Source organism: Lampris incognitus, chromosome 7, assembly GCF_029633865.1.
Source record: "Lampris incognitus isolate fLamInc1 chromosome 7, fLamInc1.hap2, whole genome shotgun sequence".
NCBI lineage: Eukaryota > Metazoa > Chordata > Actinopteri > Lampriformes > Lampridae > Lampris > Lampris incognitus.
The window spans coordinates 44511505-44527129 of record NC_079217.1 but is presented as its reverse complement, the minus strand read 5'-3'; the positions used below and the strand labels follow the sequence as shown (position 1 = coordinate 44527129).

General features: G+C 43.3%; 1 protein-coding gene across 2 annotated transcripts in view; it reads right to left on the bottom strand.

The window, feature by feature from the left end:
• Positions 1-15625, bottom strand: part of phf12b (PHD finger protein 12b) — a 54283-nt gene that overhangs the window by 12526 nt on the left and 26132 nt on the right. For both annotated transcript variants that reach the window (XR_008810508.1, XM_056283251.1), the window contains exons 6-10: positions 9085-9217; positions 8751-8912; positions 8470-8613; positions 7507-8269; positions 346-462 (exon numbers count right to left, since the gene is read on the bottom strand). Coding sequence is in view for 1 of the 2 variants with exons in the window: in XM_056283251.1 (XP_056139226.1) it covers positions 346-462; positions 7507-8269; positions 8470-8613; positions 8751-8912; positions 9085-9217 (1319 nt within the window). In the remaining variant the exon portion in view is untranslated. The remainder of the gene's footprint in view (positions 1-345; positions 463-7506; positions 8270-8469; positions 8614-8750; positions 8913-9084; positions 9218-15625) is intronic.

The window sequence follows — 15625 nt, the reverse complement described above, 5'->3', positions numbered from 1 at the left end:
TCATCAACCCTTTCTCCACTGTAAAAAATGAGACAATAACTAAATGAAAACACACCTTTATAAACAGATAAGGAATGGCATTCAGTCCGTTTTTGTTTACGAAGGTGAATTTCGACTTTGTTATCTTCTTGTTTTCATCTGGTTGTTGACTAACATTTCATTATAAGTTTCATAAAGAAATTATCATGATGATTAAAAAAAGATAATTATGCTTGCCTGAAATGAAAAGGTCATGGACAAAACTTGCCCCGATGAAATTAACTATGGTTCGAACGAAGCCCCACATGAAGTAACTGCTGTACAAAGATTTCAATATTTAATACTTGGATCAGTCAGAACACTCACCACCATCTTTCAGTGATGTTTTCATATGGTTGGACCGATCAGCTATGCAGGACAGAGCACTGGGTAACAGGGACTCCATGACTGCGGGACATGCCTTTAAATCTGTGGAGGAGAGACCTACAGAGAAAAGACAATGCGTATAGTGAGTGGAATTATTTGTGGCTTGTATGTGATAAGCTTGACCCAGGGGATTGCAAGACACTTTCATAGTAGTGCGGTCTTGTATCTTGACCTTAAAAAAAAAACTTATTCTGATTATTTGACCCCCCCCTCCCCATTTTCTTAATTAGCACTTTGAGTGGCTGTTGCAGCTAAAAAAGCGCTATATAAAATGCAACTTGATTGAGCCCTATGTGCTCAGTCTGAGCTTGAACCCATCTTTTTTTTTAAACCTTGTTATGTTATTATTGTTACTGTTATTTTTCATTATGCATACCAAATTAAACAATTATTTGTATTGTTGCCGACATTGGGCGGCACGGTGGCGCAGTGGTTAGCGCTGTCGCCTCACAGCAAGAAGATCCTGGGTTCGAATCCCGGGGTTGTCCAACCTTGGGGGTCATCCCAGGTCGTCCTCTGTGTGGAGTTTGCACGTTCTCCCCGTGTCTGCAGTGGGGTTTCTCCGGGTACTCCGGTTTCCCCCACCATCAAAAAGACATGCATGTTAGGATTAATACCTCTGTCTGTGCCCCTGACCGAGGCATGGCAAGACGAACTGGAGTTGGTCCCCGGGTGCTGCCCTAACCCTTTCCCCAAGGGGATCAATAAAGTATCTCAAAATCAAAAACCAACTTAAGTTAAATTATAAGAGGCCCATCATGCCCTGAATATCCTTTTGAAGGAAAATAGGATACCATTTCCCAAAGGACGGAGCCATGAGCTACAGATAACTACATGCCTACAAAAATTAAATAAATTGTAATAGTAAATAAAAATTGTTATTATAGTCCCTTGACTTTAATAACACCCAAAAATACATCACTGAAATGTAAGAAAAAAAAAAACAATGAAAAAAAAACAAACATCCTTTTTCACCTCTTTAAGATTATTGCCAGTCACATCACAAGCGTGCCATGTCAAACTGCATCAGCTACATCTACACAGTGCAAAAGTAGAGTACAACACAATCTAGAGAAAAGCCAAATCACATAAACACTGGAAGGAATTAGATTGAAAAAATCTTGCTTATGGCACCACATCAAGATGCATTAGCTTTGTGGTTTGAAACAAAGGCTGGGGCTCTCTCCATACCTTATCTGCTAAGTCTTGAGAAAAGCAGTAGCTCTCAGATGGTGACCGCCCCCCCTTAAAGCGGGCTGTTAGCTTCTGCTTTTAGGGTGTGCAATGATTACCACTATTTGCCTTATTTGCAACCTTTCCAACAACTCAGTTTGTCAAATTTGCTGCCCGGTCCACTGTAAGTGCCGTTATTGTGAAGTGGAAATGTAGCCGTAAAGCGGCAGGCCACACAAGCGCACAGAACTGCACTGCCAAGTGCTAAAGCGCGTAGCGTGTAAAAGTGGTCTGTCCTCAGTTGCAACATACTACCGAGTTCCAAACTGCCACTGGAAGCAATGTCAGCACAAGAACTGTTCATTATGAACTTCATGAAATGGATTTCCATGGCCGAGCAGCTGCACACAAGCCTAAGATCACCATGCACAATGCCAACCATCAGCTGGTGTGGTGTAAAGCACACCGCCATTGGGCTCTGGAGCAGAGGAAACGCATTATCGTGCGTGATGAATCACACTTCTCTATCTGGCAGTCTGACAGACCAATCTGGGTTTAGCAGATGCCAGGAGAACGCTACCTGCCCATATGCATAGTGCCAACTTTAAAGTTTGGTGGAGGAGGAATAATGAGCCGGGGCTGTCTTTCATGGTTTGGGCAAGGCCCCTTAGTTTCAGTGAAGGGAAATCGTAACGCTACAGCATACAATGACATTCTAGAGAATTGTATGCTGCCAACTGTGTGGCAACAGATCAGGGAAGGCCCTTTCCTGTCTCAGCATGACAATACCGGAACGCACAAAGCGAGGTCCATAAAGACTTGGTTAGCAGTTTGGTGTGGGAGAACTTGACTGGCTTGCACAGAGCCATGATGACCTCAACCCCATCCAACACCATTGGGATGAATTGGAAAACCGACTGTGAGCCCGGACTTCTGCACCAACATCAGTGCCCGACCTTACTAATGCTCTTGTGGGCGAATGGGGCGAATCCCCACAGCTATGTTTCAAAATCTAGTGTAAGCCTTCTCAGAACAGTGAAGGCTGTTATAGCAGCAAAGGGGGGGATGCACCTCAATATTAATGCCTATGGTTTTGGAATGAGATGTTCAACAGGCATATATGGGTTATGTTCAGGTGTCCACATACTTCTAGCCATGTAGTGTGTATGCACATGCACACGCACACACGTTAGTGATGTTTGTATGTTTATCTTCTTTTAGCTGCTCCCGTTAGTGGTTACCAGAGCGGATCATCCGTTTCCCTCTTCATCTTCCTTTCGCCAATAAATGCTCACTAGTCTTCAAAATTCCTCATAATAATAATAATCTAACTCAAATGGAAGGAGACTCTTGTCCGCCTCCTGCGATTTTCTCGACAACCGTTAATCTGACTGACTTCACACTTGGCGGGTGCTCCGTGGGTCTAGACTAGGGATGGGCATGATTAATCGATAATCGATAATTGATCGTTAGGAAATGAGTTGATCACGTGGATTTTTTATCGCCCAACGTCCATATCACATAGAGGTTGAATTAATGAATCTCACTCCGTGGCAGCAATGTTGAAAGAATGAATTTCACTGCCTGGCAGTAACGAGACCTCTTAACTACGCAAGGGTGCAATTTTTATATCTGGAGACCGAAAACTGAGCTAGTACCAACCGGCTACCATTGTGGAAAAATAGCCTTCAACATGAAGCGCGTAAAGCGAAGTGTAGCTAGCGCAGCCACCGGAGCCGCAGCCGCGCCGGCGTCTGCCATGGCACTACTTTACGGGGAGCAGTACTCCACTCCATGCGACATCGGCATCGAAGTAGAAGTTCGGAACTTTCTGAGGGAGACTCCCCCACCCCTGAATTGCAACCTCACAGACTGGTGGAAAGTTAGCGCGAAAATACCTCTGCATCCCCGCAACTTCAGTCCCTTCGGAGCGAGTGTTTTCAGCGGCTGGACTGACGGTCACTAGGCTGCGTTCAGTCGCGTCTCACCCCTGAGCATGTCAACATGCTCATCTTGCTGAACAAAAACCAGTAGGCTGCAATTACTTGAATTTGTTAAGAGTGGACTGTGGACAGTTATCCTTTATGTGAATAACTGTTATTTATTTTATCTCTCTCAGCTGGAGGCCTATTGGAGTCGTTCAAAGTTACATTTTGTGAATAACTGTCAGCGCTAAGTAGGCCTAATGTTTTTATTTTATTTTTTAATTTGCATATTTTATACATAGCCTACAGATAATTTATATTGTGGGGAAATGTTTCTCAGGGAGGCTCAATAGTGTTTAAGAGCGCAACAGCATTGGCTCTTTAATTTGTGAAGAGATTTGACTCGGCCGGGCTCGTAGCTGCCTTTTTTATGCATCATGACGGAATGTGATATGCCGGTTTTTTACAATTAAACAGTTAAAACCTTAACTACCTTGTTTAAAAGCATTGTGGGTGTACTATAAATTAACTATAAGTTAACTCCTTTGATGATTAAAGATTTAATTGAGGAAAAACACGCTTTCTTTGGTATTTCTGCCATAGGCATTTTTTTCATTAAAAGTAATTAACAATTAATCGATAATTGATCGTTAATTTTCGCGATGATCGATCAAGGAAATTTGATCGTTTGCCCATCCCTAGTCTAGACGGCTTCGTGCTTGTTCACTTATTTTTTTTAGAACTGAAATTACATTTTTGTCATTACAGACAGAGTAAAGGGCCAAAAGAAGGTACCGTTGGGTACCGATACCGAATTCCAGGTACTGGTTAAAATGTAAACGGTACCCAACACTACCCCTAAGTCCTTAAGACCCAATAATGACAGTCGCAGAGATGGCTGCTGCCATGAACGGTTGCTGCTGTTAAACTGAAGGCAGATCACAGATCAGCCTTCACCTCTGATCATTTATTTCCTTTCATTGACAAGTTGTGTAAGAAATTAAAGTTGGTCTTGCATCCAGTTTGGTTCCTGTTTACGTTTGTGTGACAATATGTCGGGCTTGTTCCCATCAGCCACGGTCATTCTACTTTATCAGACTGATGAAAAAGCTGCATTTAAAAACCTATATAGCCTAGCTGATAATTATTTTAGGAGGTGTTACAGGCTTCATTAACTGCCAGAAAATAAAGCCTACTTGATCAAGTCAGTATTCTGTTTTTGATTTCATGTATACGTAATAACCTAATCTATTGTAGCGTATGTGAAAGAAAATTAACATGAAACACTAAGTTATCATTTATTCATTAAGTCTGAAAAGATTTCTGTGTAGGTCTCTGGGTGTGATATTAGAGTCTGTCTGAACTCCCCAGTGAGGAGGAAGGAATGTCCAAGATGGGGGGTTAGGAAGCGGTTTCTTCTCTGCATACGTATGTGCTACTTCAACTCTTACAACGTCCCGTTATGTGATACTCCGAGGAGCTGTTATGAGATAAATCATATTGGGAAGTTCTTAGAGAGGGTCTTTCTATAGCCCTAAGGCTGTGGTTTTCAATGTATTGTGGTCCTGTGCACCCCCCCCTAACTGGAAATGACCAGATGTTTAACCAACCTATGGTATAATTCATAGGAAATATATATGTATTAGTTGGCTGAACCTGACCACTGGTTAGGCCTTTCTTTGTCTAGAATGAGGGGGAACAAAGGGAAAAGATCTCCTTTGTTCAGGGAGAATGAAGCAAGTGAACCCACTGCTTGTGTTCTCCTATTTCATGAAAGCCACTTTATTTGACATTGTAGTCTTACAGCAAATTGTATTCTTAAAATTAATTTGTTCTCTGCATTTAACCCATCCTATTGTATAGGAGCAGTGGGCAGCTGCAGCACCCGGGGACCAACTCCAGTTCTTTCCATTCTTGCTCAAGGGCACAGACAGGAGTATTAACTCTAACACGCAGGTCTTTTTGATGGTGGGGGAAACCGGAGCAACCGGAGGAAACCCACGCAGACATGGGGAGAACATGCAAACTCCACACAGAAAGGACCTGGGATGGCCTGGGCTTCGAACCCAGGACCTTCTTGCTGTGAGGCAACAGTGCTAACCACTGGGCCACCATGCCGCAGTGCACCAACCATCAGTGTCTGTGTAATTATTTCTGAGTCTTAAGTGTTTGCAAATAATTTCCACAACATGTGCAACAGCAGTAACAGCAGTACAGTAGCTACATTATGGCAGCTATAAGATCTGCTATCCATTAAAGAGTGGAACACATTTGCTGCTTCTTTTACCAGTTTATTGCTGAACACAAATATGCATTATCTCTCTGTGCAATGTGAGCTCTAATATACACTGAGTTGCCAGTTAGGCACACCTATATAATAGCATGTTGCGACTTCTTTGGTCTTCAGAAAAGCATGAATTTGTCTGGGCGTGGATTCTGCAAGATGCTGGATGTGTTTTGCAAGAATACTGCATCATGCAGAATTGACTGTGTTGCAGTTACTGTGAATTGGATGACTGAAGTCTTGCTGCAAATAGCCCTTTCCACCTCATCCCAAAGACGCTTGATACGGTTGAGATCCAGCGACTGTGCAGTCCACCGAAGCAATGGAAACTCACTGTGATGTTCCTTGAACCAATCAGTGCCTTGTGACCTCATGCACTATCATGCTGCATGTGTACACCTAAGTGTGGATAAACTGTAGCCATGAAGGGATAAACCTGGTCAGCGACCAAGTTCAGATACGCCATGTTATTCAGACGGTCTTCAATGGAAGGGGTGAGACTTGTAACTGATGCATTCCTGTTACTATGTTTTAATGAGGTTAATGAAAGTGTTTTCTCTTCTTTTCAAAAGTATATCATTTACAGATGTACTAAACAATACACAGATATTTTATGATGTCACTATCCTAGGGCTGCACCCGACCAAAGATTTTCCTAGTTGACTAGTAGTCGTTAGTTCAAGCCATTTGTCGACTAGTCGTTGCATGTTTACATTAACTTAATTATTTAAATATATATTTTTGGGGCATCAGAAAATGGTTTTGAGTTCCAGGGCTGAGAAAGAATAAGTAAAACTGTTGATACTGTTAATGAGCCTTTAAAATATACATTGTACAAGCGCACACACGAAGCGAGCCACTAGTTAACGACACTGGCAAAAGTGGTAATGATTCTGAATGTGCCAGAACAACCAGCAAGGAGACTGAACATTTTTGTTAATTTATTTCACCACAATATAACATCACACAACTTATGAACTTGTTTCAAATCAAAAGCCCTCATATGTTTCATACAGGGTTTTTTTTTCTTTTTTTCTGCGAGACTACGACTAACCAGCCAATGAAAACTTTGGTCGAATATTAGGGAGCAGCCCTAAACAATATTATGCCACACTTTTGATCTCTCCTCAAAGAGTTTCTGGTGTTCACTTAAAGTATGTTTTGAAGACTGTCCTGTTGGAATGCCCTCCTCAATACTAATGCAATACATGCATCAATAATTTCCAAAACAGAATAAAAGTGGGCATCCAGGTAACATAGCCTTCTGTTGCCTACGAACACAGGGATTGCCAATTCGAATCCCCGTGTTACCTACGGCTTGGTCGGGGAGTCCCTACAGACACGATTGGCCGTGTCTGCGGGTGTGAAGCCGGATGTGGGTATGTGTCCTGGTCGCTGCACTAGCGCCTCCAGTGGTTGGTCGGGGCGCCTGTTCGGGGGGGGGGGGCTGGGGGGAATAGCATGATCCTCCCATGTGCTACGTCCCCCTGATGAAACTCCTGTCAGGTGAAAAGAAGCGGCTGGCGACTCCACATGTATCGGAGGAGGCATGTGGTAGTCTGCAGCCTGCCCGGATCGGCAGAAGGGGTGGAGCAGCGATCAGGACGGTTCGGACGAATGGGGTAATTGACTGGGTACAATTGGGGAGAAAAAGGGGAGAAAAAAAACTCAGGAGATAGGTGGCTGGGCTAGAAGTCTCTGTTGATTCAAAAAACTTACCTGCTATAGTTGTTGATGATTCCAACTTTGTGATGCCATGGTCCTGGATAACTTCAGATGGGGTAATTGGGTGAGCACTGCTAGTGATGGAGTCAGAGAGTTTTGCCTCACTGCCTATACACTCGGTCTGCAACTTCAGCTGGGTCGTGTGTTTCTGCTGTTTGGTGTCAGAGCACATCACTGGGAGAGTAGTACAGTCTTTATGGCTGCAGACTTCAATATTGTTCCCACTCTCCCTTTTAACAATATCGCCATCTATATGGTTAACCAGCTTGAGAGAGGTGACAGAGGCAGGGGTGGAGACTGATTCTTGATGTGTTATATCTGACTTCAGTCTGAGCTGGAATTCTGTCTGCCTGCAAGAGTCTGAGGCACTGTTACAGTCTACAGGTCCATTTGCTTTAGGAGGCTGCTGGGATTCTACTGCTAGGGGCCCATTAAATTTCCTACAATTCTTACAGGGTATCATAATACAGTTACAACTATCCAGCTCTACCATGGGGCCCTTTGGTACAGTGGCCCTCAGGGCGTCATCAGGTGAACCGCATGGTTTAGTACAGGGGCCTGGGGATAAAGTCCTTTGAGAAGCCAGAGGTTTGGTGTCCTCAGATGGTACACAGGATTTAATATAAGCTTTCTGCCTAGGGTCCCACTCCATTGATGATGATACTGGTGTTGAGGCTGGTGATGAAGATGAAGCCTTCTGCTTGATGGACAGGTGACGCATGATGCTGCACTGGAGAGCGATGACATCCTGAAGCCACTGATTCAATATAATAAAACCATGTTTTACAATAAAACAACCAGTAGTTATGATTTATTGTTTAGAATCCCACCCTACTAAGCAAATAAGAATCTTACAGTATCATTACATTACAGTTTGATTTGAGATGGCCCTGCATTCCAACAAATGTACAATTACAATGTGGTCAGAGTACATTCTGCCAGCTTTCATGTGCATACCTCCTGCTGCTCAGTCTCTGTGGTGAGGTGCTTCGTGGGCTGGTGGTTGGAAACACCACTACAGACAAGCTCTGACTGGCGGATCCCTGCAGGAGCCAGCATAGCGGGAGGGTTCTGGTACTGCGACTTGATGGCATCTGGCACCTGCATCAAAAAAATTGAAATAGCAGTCATGATTTCTGCTTGCTTCGAGTGTTACGCATTGCATCGATTCCTGCCACATCTTCCTGTCTTTCTGGTGTACAGGAATTTTACATCTTAATTTAAGGTAACCGCTGTACCTTGATAGTCTTCTTGTGCTGGTGAGAGTAGCGGCGGTTCGGCGTGTTTTGTCGATGAACTCGGCGCAGGAAGTCCACCTTCACGGCATGCTGTGATATTCTGTCTTGGAATTGGTCAAAGAGCTGACAGCGGCTAGAAAGGCTCAAGTTCCTCTGGTTTAGCTGTATGACAGTGGCAGAGCATGTTAGTTGCTTAGCATGTAACAGTTTTCACTTTAAACACATCTACCTGTTAAACCATTTAAAAAACCATGATATGATGCCCTAGTTCTGAGCTAAACTGGCAAGTTTGTTGGTTTCAAGGACAGATAGCAAGGAGGACCATGACTCTTACCACTATGTGCTCTACATGATTGGGGCACATCCATTTGCCAGCAGGTAAGGCGGTGAGTGGGGGGTCCAGACAGTCCATGTGAAACACAAGAGGACAATAATCACACTGGATCAATGGGGCTATCCTGCAACTCCTAAAAGGGGGAATTAAAAGAGAGCAGGCAGTTAAAGCTGATGAATAAATGATAAACAAGCATATCCTACACCATATTTCTTTTACAAATACTTATCTGATGTTTTTTCCACCTAGCTCTACTACAAATGCACCAAACTAAACACAGAGCAATGGATGAACCAGCACCAGGGAGTGTTGAGGCTTGATAATGAAAATGAACATTTACAATTTCAAGTAAAATGGAAAAATTAACTAAGTATTCTAGTGTTCTATAGATATTATATATATATATATACACACACACACACACACACACACACACACACACACACACACACACACCCATACATAACACAGATATGGCTGTGTCAAGTTCTGAGAGGTACTTGGGCAGCTCCATCTACTGAAAAGCATGCGGTCGGTGCTAGGAGGAGATGCTCGGTAGTTGCTACACAAAGTCAGGTTTCACAACAACAAGTATCCCTCTACTTTCTGTTTATTCATATTGTGATAACATGTATGTAAAACTACAAGTAAATATGAGTTTCCTGTTCAGCACTATATATCGATATATTTTTGTTTGTGCTTGTTTCTCCTCTCTCCTTTGATAAAATTAATCAAGCTTGTGTTTCCTTTCTGGCCCCACCACTCTTTACCATTACTGGCTGGTGGAAGTAGAAGTCATATGGATAGGCTATGCACTTCATTATTTGAAACTTTTTCAGCTTTGTAAAGAGCTGGCGCACTCACAGTTCAAGACTAAAAACAGGTCAAGACCCTCTATTGGGTTAAGTGCCCAAAGCACTCTTCTCCAGTTAAAAAAAATAATAAAAAATTACAGGGAGGACTTTTTTCAATGGTCTAAATCAGGGGTCGGATACTTTTCGATGTCCCGGGGCACTTTACAAAGTTTAAATAAATAGATAAATCTGACACAAGTGCCAGTTCAATTTCATAATGAGCATTTATCTATTTACTGCTGCTGCTTGTCTTCCCATCTAGAGTCCACATGCCAAAAGATCTGCACTCTGCTCCACACACACACACACACACACACACACACACACACACACACACACACACACACACACACACACACACACACACACACACACACACACACACACACACACACACACACACACACACACAAAATTATTTGTGCAAATGTATGAAAATTACTAGGACACAAAATAAAATAATTTAATGTTACTGATTTAGTGCGACCCTTGTTTGTCGTAATATCTGGTAACCGCTGTTAGATGTAGAACATCGTTTACAGCTACACCCTCGTCAAGAGCTACGCTGAATACTGACATCTTTCAGTGCAGGAGTTTGCTGGTGTCTTTCGTTTTCAGCCACATCTGTATTGCATCTCTCTACAGTTCTCACACAAACGGGCATTTCTTTGGTCCTGTTGATGACTGTGTCTTTGTTTGGTAACCCATCAAATATGACCTGCGAACTGCTGAGGAAAGCCTCCTCTTTAAACTCTCCATCGGAGAATGGCTTCCCATGTTAAGCAATGCACTGTACAACTTTACAGCTGCCCTCTGTAGCTTGGTTTCGGGCGGCACATCTGGTTGTAAACATGCTGCTTTGCTTCCCGTACTGGACCACTGCCCTCTGAACTGATTCAGCTTTATCAGCCTTATCTTTAAAGTTTTTTCTCGTGCCTTCGTTTCCAAATGACGTTTTACACTTGAAGTTTGACACACATTTTCCCAGCAGAGACTGCACACAGCTCGTTCCTTTCGTGAAATAAATCCAAATTTGTTTGTCCAAAACAGCTGAAAGAGGTGAATATCAGACAATATTGCTTCTGCCATCGTCAGTTGTTCTTGACAAATTAAAAAAGAAAGCTAGCTAGCTATCATACGTTTTCACTACCGCTGTACTACTGCACTCGTCGGCAGATCAGAGGGAGGAGGAGGAGGGGTATGATAAATCACATCACTTGTGTGCACTCTCTTGCCGTCACAAACAATGTCCTATTTTGACACTAATTATTTTAGTAACTGAATTATTTGTTTAGTTCACCATTGCATTGGGCTAAATTCTATATTAAAATGTGATGGCCTAGCGGCCTGTCCAGGGTGTCTCCCCGCCTGCCGCCCAATGACTGCTGGGATAGGCTCCAGCATCCCCGCTACCCTGAGAGCAGGATAAGCGGTTTGGATAATGGATGGAGGTTTTTTAATCAAAAGAAAAAGAAAAGAAAAGTATATTAACAAATATTTTAGTGAATTGCTCTGCATGCCCATGTTAATGGCCTCGCGTACCACTGTCGACACGCATCATGGGTTGCCAACTCCTGGTCTACTTTGTATACATGGTCAAATATCTTAATTTAAAAAATGCTTCAAATTGCAATTTCATCATAGAGTACCCTACAATATGAAAATTTAGTGAGGCACCTCATGGATGTTCAACAACACGTCAGAAAATTACTCGAGTTTGGGACCAATTAAAAAAAAGAAAACAATAAATAACAAAAAAATAGTTTCGCCCATACACTGCAAAACTGAGCTAGTCTATAGTAAGAGCACATCTTGCATACGGCAACATTTTACATTGAAGCATCAGGGATTTACTCAAGATACACTGGAGGAAAATTAGTGCTAGGCAGTATATCAACTTTTTAAGGTATGTTGGTATACAGGTTGAGACAATACCATTTATATCAATATAGTTTGATGTTGCGTTATATAACCCATTTCTTCCGTAAAGCAGTGCCAGTGTTTGCATCTCTCGTCTCTCACATGCACCACGTAACCTGCCCCCACCCTCCCTCTGCGTGCAAACACGGCCCTTTCGCTCACAAGTTCTCCTGCAACATGGAAGGAGACACATGACCAGTCCACACTGCCAAAGACCCGGTTTGTAAAAAAAAAAATTGTTCCAATTATTTGGAGATGATTCACATTTAAAAGACAGATGAGCAACAAACCCATTTCACCTGTAGAGAATGCCATAAACAGGTTGCATCCAAAAGTGGAAGCAATTCAAACCTCTTCCACCATTTACAACAGCGCCATAAACTGCAGTACAAAGAGTGTGCTATCCAAAAGAATTGAATCGAGTGCAACTGGACTTGGTGTAGTATATACGTGAAGAGTGTGCTAAACTTTGTGCTGCTGCTGCAAACTCAACTGTGAAGCCGTCGCAGCGGAAAAGTCTTCTGCCCCGAAACAAAGCATAGTGTAACCTTCATTTACCTGTGGTGTGCCTTATGAAAAAAGTGCCAAGTGGCATGATATAACTATGGTTTTGACCCATAACATCACTAAAGATATGGTCCCTGTTGCAACAGTAGAACAAGACGGCTTTAAAAAGCTACTAAAAAACATTGAAGATACCAGTTGCAACTACTTTTCAAGAGAAGCACTGCCAGAAATGTATACTGAGGTGAGACAGAACCTTACCGGCCGGCAGAGTTGTAAAAACCAGGTCCAGAAAGTAAATGTCCAAACCGTGTATTTGCTCCAACCATGTTACTAAACCAGCTGATTTCAATAGCTAGTTTTCCCTACCTAGTTGAGGAGTGGTGTTGACTAGAATCTGCTGGTGTAGTGCATGAGTGGAACAAATACATGGTTTGGACTTTTACTTTCTGGACCTGGTTTTTACACCTCTGCCGGTCGGCTCACAAAAGTGACTCATTTTGCCCTGATGACCAATATGTGGTCAAGCTGGCCATGCGAGCCATACGAGTTTGACAGTACCTTTCATTGAAGACTGGGAGATGAAAACTGCATGTCTCCAAATCAGCTATTATACCCAAGATCACACTGGAGAGCATATTGAAGCCCTGCAGGATGCCCTTACAAACTGGAAGTTCAGCGAAAAGGGACTGGTTGCTGTAACAACTGACAATAGGAGCAACGTTGTCAAAGCGGTGCAACTGAAGAAGTGGCTGATGATGCAGTGCTTTGGTCACCGACTTCATCTGGCTATTGGTGGGTGCAATTTTAAAAGAACTTCTTTTGGCTTGTTCTCAGTTTCTCAGGGGTCGCCACAACAGATTTTTGTCCTCCAGTCTTCTGTCTGACACATCCCTCTCCCACAGACCGACCTTCCTCATATCCTCCTCTATCTGGTCTCTACATCTTTTCAATGGTCTTCCTCTTTTCTTTTGCCAGGTATTTCCAGGTCCAATACATTCTTTCCTAGAAAGTCTATGCCTCCTCTCTGTATATATTTAAACCATCTCAATCTTGGCTCTCTCAACTTCTCATCCATTTCTCTGATCTTGAACGTAGCTCTCACTTCTTAATTTCTCTTTCGGTCTTTTCTAGTCACTCCCAATGACCAATGCAACATGTTCATCTCTGCTACCTGTAATGTAGATTCTAGTCTCTCTGTTGTTGTCACTGCTTCCATACCATAGAGCAGCAGTGGTTACCCTGTGCCATGGAGAGCCATGTGTATGCAGGTTTTAATTCCAGCCGGACTCCACACCAGGGGATTTCACTGATTAGCAACCCGTCAACCAATGAGGAAGAATGTATCAGGGAAATCACCTGGTGTGGAGTCGGGTTGGAATGAAAACCTGCATACACATGGCTCTCCACGGCACATGGTTAGCCTCCCCTGCATAGAGCATGACAGGCGTAACTATTGATTTGTATACCCTTACTCTCAATGGCATTCTTTTGTTATAAAGTACTCCAGCTACCTTTCTCCAAGAATTCCACCAAGATTGTGTCCCTTTTCTTGACTTCCTTCTTACTGCCGCCTTCTTCTGTATTGTCGATCCTAAGTACTTGAATTTGTTAACGTCTGGGACATCTTCTCTTCCTATCTAAAGGAATTGAATCGAGTGCAAGTGGACTTGGTATATATCCGTGAAGACGTTTCGCCTCTCATCCAAGAGGCTTCATCAGTTCGTGCCTTTCTGACTAGACAAAGCTCTTCTGGCTGGCTGGTGATGAAACTCAGATATTTATCCTCTTTGGAGTCGTTATCAAAACTAACGATGTCCATGGCTCTTTGTGTTCCGATGTGTAGCAACGCCCGTCATTATCAAAGGTATTGGTATGCGTGGCTGTTTTGTGTTCCCATGTTTAGCAACGCCCGTCGTTATCAGAGCTATTGACATGTGTGGCTCTTTGTGATCAGATGTCAAGCAGCGACGGTCGTTGGGGGTGTTAGTTTCGACTTCGTTAGTGCTCCATTCAGTGGTCATGAGTCGTTGGAGCCGTTAGTGACCAACTGTTGTTCTTGGAGGCTAAGCTTCTTGAGTCTCCTGGGTAGAGATGAAAGGACGGCATTGAAAGTGGGAGATAGGTGGTGTCGCAGACCTCCTCCTCTGTTGAAGGATGGTTTTTCCAGTTTCACATAGATGGCTTCCTTGACCCCTCTTTCAAACCATCTATCTTCTCTGTCCAAAATGTGTATGTTGCTGTCCTCGAAGGAGTGTGTCTTCTCCTTTAGGTGTAGATAAACTGCTGAGTCTTGTCCTGAGGAGTTTGGTCTTTTGTGTTGGGCCATCCGTTTGTGTAGTGGTTGTTTGGTTTCTCCTATGTATACAGGTCAGTGCAATCCTCATTGCATTGTACAGCATACACCAGATTGCTTTTTTTGGGTGTGTGGTACACGGTCTTTGAGATGAACCAGTCTTTGTCGGAGTGTGTTGCTGGGTTTGAAGTGTACCAGGATGCGGTGTTTGTTAAAAATCTCCTGAGTTTCTCGGAGACCCCAGAAACATACGGGATGACTATGTTATTGCTTCTGTTCCTTTTCTCCTCCTCGCTCACCCGGTTGGTCTTTTTGGAACGTGTTGCAGTTTTCACAAAGGTCCAACTGGGGTAGTCGCAGGTTTTTAAAGCTCCCTTCAGGTGTTTGGTTCTTCCCGTTGGGCCTGAATGCTGCTAGGCAACTTGTCAGCTCTGTGTTGCAGAGTTCTGATGACGCTCAGTTTGTGTTCCAGAGGGTCGTGTGAGTCGAAAAGTAGATATTGGTCTGTGCGTGTAGGTTTCCTGTAAACCCCAATGTGGAGGCTACTTTCTTCCCCAATGTGGACATCACAGTCCAAGAAGGGCAAACTGTTGTTCTTTACGTCTTCCCTTGTGAACTTAATGTTCTTGTCTACTGAGTTGATGTGTTTGGTAAACGCTTGCACCTCGTGTCTGGATTTTGACCCATGTGTCGTCCACATATCTGAACCAGTGGCTCGGAGGTGTTCCTCTGAAGCAGTTCAGGGCCCTGTGTTCTACCTCTTCCATATTTCCAATAATTAATTGGCCACAATGGGAGATACTGGTGAGCCCATTGCACAGCCGTGTTTCTGTCTGTAAAACTGGCCCCTGAATTGGAAATATGTAGTGTTTAGGCAAAGGTCCAGTAGTTGGCAAATCTGGTCTGGGCTGAGGTTGGTCCTATCGTGGAGGGTGTCGTCCCATAGCAAACGTTGCCTCACAGTTTC